The sequence below is a fragment of the Indicator indicator genome, chromosome 9 (genome assembly GCF_027791375.1).
Source record: "Indicator indicator isolate 239-I01 chromosome 9, UM_Iind_1.1, whole genome shotgun sequence".
In the NCBI taxonomy this organism is placed as follows: Eukaryota; Metazoa; Chordata; class Aves; order Piciformes; family Indicatoridae; genus Indicator; species Indicator indicator.
The window spans coordinates 30,653,349-30,660,675 of record NC_072018.1 but is presented as its reverse complement, the minus strand read 5'-3'; the positions used below and the strand labels follow the sequence as shown (position 1 = coordinate 30,660,675).

The following is a 7,327-nucleotide window of genomic DNA, read 5'->3' as shown; positions in this document are numbered from 1 at the left end:
TCTCACATCTTAACAAGGACAGAGTAAAGAGAACACAAAATATTCACACCCCATTTCTCAGGTAAGAGATCCTCCTGCCTTTAAACAAACAAACAAAAAGTTTGTGTTTAGTAGAATATTTCTGCTACGATGGTTATCTAGCAAAGGTCAGATGCAAAAGTTCTCCGATAACCTTTCAGGCTAGTCAGGACATAGGCATTAGTTACACAGATGTGGAAAAATCCACTCTTACCCATTTTATGACCTTAATAGCTTTCCTGGAAAACATTGCTTTTGAAAGGGGCAAAGTGGAGAGGGGAGTAGGGTGGGGAGAGAAAAGGTGAGAGGAAGAATAAAAGGTGGAATTGTTAATGATAGATCAAGAGAGTCTAGACCTCTTCTGTGCAGGCACTGCTAGCCATGCCAAAAAATGAATAGTGGTTTTGAGAAGTGGACTGGTGTCCATTAGACATTCAGCTCATTTTTTCATAGGATCCCAGGCTAGGCTTCAATTATGGTCCCAGAGGCAGAAGGCAGTACTTATCCACTAAGCCACGCAGCTTGTGAGAGCAGAGGATGTCTGTGTTGAATATGTGAACATCAACCGAAAATATGTGAATGTGTTTCCAATGGACATTCTCAGCACAGCACCCAAAAGTAGATCAAGTCACTGTATGACCAGTGAGGCACGGCTTATTGCAGCTGGAAATCATTTATTCCCATGCTGAAGTGGGGTTTCTAGTGTTCTTTTTACTCTCTGTTGAAACTTCCAATCTGGTGTCCATCGACCCTGTGCCACTACCTCAGCTTGCATCCTTTCAGTCTCGGAGAAGGAAAAGCATACAGACTACTTTTTTTTTTTTTTTTTTAAACACAATCTCTAAGGGTATCCAAGATTTTAAGTGTAGCATAAGACTTGTAATTGAGGGCTGTCTAAAATACCTGGAAGCACTTTGAATGCTAAGACAGAGCAGCAAGATTTTTCTAGCCACTGGGGCTGGGAGAGGGAGGTTGATTGGTTCATTGATTATTTATTGGGAATTAATACTGAGAGAGTATACGCAAAGGCTGAGGGCACCATGCCATCTTCACAGAACAAGACCCTAACAGCTAACTGACGTACAAGAAACTGCAAAGTTATACTGTAAGAACACATATTAAGGACTGAGGAAAGTCTGCTAAGGTGCTACGTCTAAAACTAAGTTACTTCTTGCTTTGACCCTCCCCTTTCTTTGTATCAGTCGTCGTCTAGAGCCTCTGTCTTGATCTCGTTGGCTCCTTGCCGGGCCAGTGCCAAGATGGTGTGGTTTACCGCTGCCATTTCCACAGCTAATGAAATGGGGTCTTGATGGTCACTATGGCTAGTGCTGTCATCCTGTGCATGTGGAAAGGAGAAGAGAGAAGCATCGTTACTCCACAAGTAGAAAGCCAGCGGATAAAGTTTGTGTGTAAAATAATGGACTAAGGGCAACAAATTGCAGGTTTGTTACACGGGTAGAATGTGACAGGAATTTACAAAATTGATGCAGGAGTAATTTCCCTCACTGTGCAGACAAAGGTAAGCAAGGCAAAGAATGGCATACCCAATTTTTGAAATTTGAAGGGGGAGGGATACTCTGAGGAAAACATTAAATTACAAAGATAAAAGTGATACACAAGGTATGTCAGGAAACCAAACTCAGATAGGAATCATTATGCACTGCACAAATTCATGCTACACTTGCATCTTGAATATACAGCTCTGGTCTTCCCATTTAAAGAAAACACAATAGAACCAGTAAAGGTAGAGAGAATGGCAGTCCAAGGGAAGAGAGGCACGGGGTGGCTTCCTTACAAGGAGAGGAGGCTAAATAGAGTCAGCTTCTTCAGCTTCGAAAAGAAATGGCCGATGGCTAATGTGGTAAATGTTTATTACAAATTAGTAGATAGAGAACAAATGTGCATGGCTTCTCATGATCTAATAAGCAAGGGCACTTTCTGGAATGATGAGATAAATACATCCCACAGCAGCAATGGGAAGCAGTGCTTTAGCCATCTTAGTTCAGTTGTTGGAATCACTCATTTTTAGATCAAGCAAAAGTAAAAATGGATTTAAATGGAGTGGTTAGACAAGCCGGGGAAAACTACTTTACTAGGAAGAATGAAAAATGAAGGCGGATACACTGCCTGGCTCAGGAAGTCACTCAAAATTACTGACTTCCAGAAGCTGGAAGCTACTATAAAAAAAAAAAACATTCTATAATTGTCTTATTCTTCAAAAATACTTTTTCCTTAAATACTACTATTGACCTCATTCAGAAACAGGATACAAACCTAGGCTAACCCTTAGGTCTGAGGCTGGCAGCATCCCGTGAAGACACTGAATTCACACATGTATAAGGAAAGCATGCCGAAACCCTCCTGGATTGTTGAGCAAACCAGTGCAATCATGTAAGGGGCTGCCTTCTACAGGTGTAGAATGACCATACCTAGAAGACCTACAGGTCTGGCAATTCTAGCCTAAATTTTATAATGAATAGTGCATGTTTCTTAGTCAGAAATAGGGCCTGGTTTTCAATAAGGAGAGCCAGTAATATCCAAATTGTAATTCCAGCTGTCAAATAAATTCTTCTGGAGCTCTGAGCAAAAAATGTGGTGTTTTCCTCTCTTTAAAATAGGGTACTAATAATTACCACACCACTATGTCCCAATTACTTTTAATTATTACTATTTACAGAAAGGAAATGACAAACATTTATCATTCTTCCAACAGCCTTTATGTGATGAACTTGTGAAATTAAAAATGTAAAATGTGTATTATGCACTTTTAAATTGACAGGTTGCTGAGGACAGAAAAAGCCAGGATTTGGTCAAATCCTGAGGTTATTTAAAGGAATACATTAATTTACAACAACTGTCAGGCAAATACTGTGATGTGCACACATTGAAGGCCTCTGTCACCTCTACCAAGAAACAGAGAGTCCTGACTTCTGGAGTTTTAAACACATCATTACTATTTAGATGAACTTTGTGTTTTGAAGTTTACTAGGGTATAAGTGTTGCTGTAGCCAACAGAATTTGTGGGTTTAACAGCTAAGGGATGTTAAACGGTCATCAGGAGAGCTTGCCATTTAATCCGCTTGGCTGCTAATGCCTAATTACACTTCACAGAAGAGCCCAGATACATTACTGAGAAATGTAACTTATAAGGACTCTAAACAAAGATCTTTCCATTTTAGTAACCAATTTATTTCTCTTTTCAAAGTACTCTGGATAACACACAGAAGAACATCGTTTGGGAGTCTCAGTAACACTTCATCTCAGTATTTGGGTCCTGTATCTGACAAGGACTCACCTGTGCTTGGCAGCGGTTTCAAGATATTTTATAACAGTCACACAGCAGCCTCTCGTCACAGAGACCTAGAGAGGTTGGTTCCACCAAATCTGCTGGTGATGACCTATAAAAAGGGCTATAATACCCATCAGAAGCAGAGTGGCTGGGAATGCCTCTGCCAGGTATTTGTTGTATTGGGCCACAGCCAAGTATGCTAGGGCCTCATTCCAGGACTCTCAGTTGCTGTTACATTCCACCATCAGCCTTTATAGAGAGAGACCTACCTACTGTTCCCAATCGAGACGATTAAAAGCGATCTGCCCACCCCAGCTGTTGGGTGCAGCACAGAACACAGCTCATATCAAAACCAGGACCAAGTCAGTGAACTGGTGCCAAGCACACACAGCACTGGGGGCGTATGGTCAACCCTGACACCTGAAGGAAAATTGGGAAGGGGATGCAATACCTGTCAGGAAGGTGTGTGAAGGAAGGGTCACCAACTTTAGGGTAGGTGAGGGCTCAGAGTGCGGGAAGGGGTATTCTTTTGCTAGAGAATTTAAAAAAGAAGTTGCTGTCAAGGGTTTAAAAACAACCAAGAAAAATAGAGAATAGGCAAGAGTTAAAATGCAAAAAAGAAAAAAAAAAAGACAAGTAATATGACAACAATCCAAATAGTGGTACATTGTTGCAGAACACTATGGAACAGGTATGGGGCCAAATAAACTCCACTTTATCAAATCTTTTCCCCCCACCCTTCACCCTTTGTCTGTCAGTGTCTCAGGGATGGATCCTGAGATGCTCCTGGAAGGTACTGGACAAAGAGTGGGAGGTCAGCACCTTTTGCAGGAAGATGCTCAGTATCCTGCTGGGGAGGTTGACAAAAGGGCGTATTGAGAGTACAGGGCAGGTACTTACTGCTGTACTTGTCTGACTGCCAGATAAGCAACTCACATTATAGCACAGGCTATAATGGAGACATTTCTTACAGAGAGAAATCACAGGTGCAAGAGGAACGCACATGCCTGGTCTTGCAATGAAGCATGCTGGTGCCTGATATATAGGAGGAACTGTTAAAGACCCAGACATCCGTTCTGGAGGGTGGAACGGTGCCAGGGGTAAGGAGAGCTCAAGTTATGCATGGTGCACTGGGTGAGTTAACACTCTCCTAACATTTATCATACGTTGCGTGTGGCGTGAATGGTGTAACTTGCTTGTTTGGAGCTGATCCTCCTGTCTTCTTCTACCTTCTCTGCTTCTCTGCCTCCCTCTGAACATCTTCCCTCCTCCTCCCCATTGCGTACTTGCCAAGTGTCCTGTTGTATGACAACAAATTCATGTGGGTGAATACTGGTTGTTCAACACATTCAAACGGGGAGATGTGCTCTTTCACTTTGCCCATTACAATGACATAAAAGCAAAGAGACATCTGATTTGGAAGAGTTTGAAGACCTCTTCACATGTTGCATGACTCTCCCTTTTTGGGCCACACAACTCAGCCACACTGCTTACCTGCTCCGAGTAGTCATTGCCATCAACGTCGTCACTGTTGGAGTGACCTCCTGGACTCTGTACATCTATTCCATGGCTCTCCAGGATTGCTGCTTCTTCGAAAAAAGCAAATGGATCCCTAATTTATCTGATGCATTAGAGTAATTAAAAGTAACTTTTTTTTTTTTTCAAGAAATCAGGATAACTTGAAGAGCAGTTACTTCTTAGCCTCTTCCTCTTCCCAGGATACCATTGGCCTTCATTACTACCTCATGGGTCATCCTATTGTCTACCTCTCCCAGGTATTTTTCCACAGAGCTGCTTTCCCAAACTTGTACTGATACTTAAGTATTTTTAATCTTCCAATCCTTCTCCCCATCCAGTAGAGATACAGCTATAACTCCACCCACCTTGGGCTGACTTTGCTTTGTTTGCCCTGTCAACAGACAGGTTTCTTTTCTTTTTTTTTTTTTTAAAAAAAAAAGGTTAAATTTCAGGAAGATTATATTAAAAGGTGTGAAAAGCAGAAAGAAGCAGTCTACAAAAGGGCCTTTGACATTTACAAACATACTGGTTAACCAGCAGGTATGGCTCTCTCTTTGTTTATGTATTGCACATGCCATTCTGCACAGTACCTAAAACTGCATGAAATTTTGCATGCATCACAGAAGTTTGCTGAATCCTGGTCACTAATGTGAGTTTATCCTCATTAGAACATCTCATGCTTATTCATATTACAAGGTCTACCTCTTACAAGTGCAGAGCCACTCCTAATTCTCTTATGAACAGCCACTCACATAAAGAACCTGCTGGGCTAACTCTGAAGTGACTTTTGTTTTATCCTGTACATCAAGAAAAATTACTGCTTTGTTCCAGCCACTTGTCACTGTGCAACCCCTTGGAAAGCTGTAAGGTTACAACAGGTCTAACCACAATAAGCAGCTGGCTCGCAGAACCTCTCTGGTCCTAGCAGCTGTACCTGAGATGTAAAACTACTCATCTGGACTCTTAGATCCCTGTGGGGTCTCAGAGATGGCAGTAAGAAAGACACTCCCAGGTTTTAGCTGAGAAAGCAAGCACATTTCAGTGGAGCATGGACACAGGGAAACGTACAACCAGATAAAAGCTCTTCACAACAACCGCTTTTCATTTAAACAGCATGCTAAAGTTGTCAGCGTGCAAATGTCTCAACTTCCCTTACTTCCAATGCAGGTATTTTGAGGTTTTATTTCAGATTTTATTTTGGATACCCAAAGGAGTCTCAGCATAGGGAAAAAATGATTCTCCTTCTGCCAACAGAATTCTTGCTTTGGTTTTTCATCTTCCAGTAAAACTTTGTAACTGCATCATTTTTCCTGCACTGACGATGGAATTCCATAACTTAAACTCCTACCCATATTTCAGAAAAAAGCTGGAACAGCAAGAGACTGATTTAAAAAAATTGCTCCACATTTCTATTCAGAATGTCAGAAGCTGGAGTATTTTCATTAATACAATCTTACATAATTTCCATCTCTCCTGATCAAGTGTGGGTACTAAACCTTGAAAGCAGGCTCTCTGATACATTACCGATATTGGCTCTTCTCTTGATTTCCTTTCTTCTGTTGGCAAACCAATTGTACACTTTCAGGGAGGTAACTCGCTCCAAATCCGATAACTTTTTTCCTATGAAAGTAGCAGAGAGAAAAAAGACCCAAATAGCAGTTACTCACTGGGTTCCAGAGGTAGGTAAAAGACCCTTACGTATGTGATAAACCCCTGAAACACAGAGAACTGAAAAAGGAAAATAAAGTGAATTTCATGTGAATCAAAGCACTGTGCCCAGATGCCATGGTAATAAACGCCAAGTACCCCTCTAAAAACAAAGTAGCTTTTCTTCTTCTATTTTTTTTTTTAATCTGGAATTTCTTTGCAGCTTCAATCAACCAAATCCAGGGCCGTGGGAGCATAGAAGGCTGTGTTTCTGGTTCAAGCACAAAACTAAGATTGAAAAAACTCAAAAGTCAATTCACAGCCCTGCCACAAGTTGCATACCCTTGGGTTACATCTCTTGCTATGTGTCACATGGATATAGTTCAATGACGTGTTTTCTTCAGCAGCAAAATGAATGAAGGGATTTTGTGACAGCCTCTACAATCTGCTTTCCTTCCTCTCCACCACCAGCTGCTATCATGCTCCTGCAGCACTAATCACACCCTCCCAGTTGTGCCAGGACACTTGTGCTCTTTTGGGAGAAGGAGGGGATATTGGAAACGAGATCACTGGAGTTTTACACTTAATCCAGCAAATAAAATCCCAGCAACCACCAGCCAGCTAAAAAAGACAACCCCTTCTCCTGATCACCAGCATATAAGAGGGAAGACTGGAGGGATTCAGCATTACAGGGATGTCATGGAAAACTCTTCAGCTAGCATTGACCTTGTTCAGTGTAGCTCCATTTTCTGCAGGCTACATGGGGATGAAACTGCCCTGCTTCAGACTGTTTCTCCAAGTTTATTTATTCAGCATACAAAACACTCATGTAATTGCAGCAATCTGCAAACTTAA

General features: G+C 41.6%; 1 protein-coding gene across 2 annotated transcripts in view; it reads right to left on the bottom strand.

Annotated features, from left to right (window-relative positions):
• Positions 1-1,216: 1,216 nt before the first annotated feature.
• Positions 1,217-7,327, bottom strand: part of HMBOX1 (homeobox containing 1) — a 52,747-nt gene continuing 46,636 nt past the window's right edge. Inside the window, exons 6-9 of one of the 2 annotated variants that reach the window (XM_054383582.1) lie at positions 6,350-6,445; positions 4,802-4,890; positions 4,537-4,605; positions 1,217-1,354 (exon numbers count right to left, since the gene is read on the bottom strand). In XM_054383582.1, coding sequence (XP_054239557.1) covers positions 1,217-1,354; positions 4,537-4,605; positions 4,802-4,890; positions 6,350-6,445 — 392 coding nt within the window. The remainder of the gene's footprint in view (positions 1,355-4,536; positions 4,606-4,801; positions 4,891-6,349; positions 6,446-7,327) is intronic. The other variant, XM_054383583.1, reaches the window with a different exon arrangement.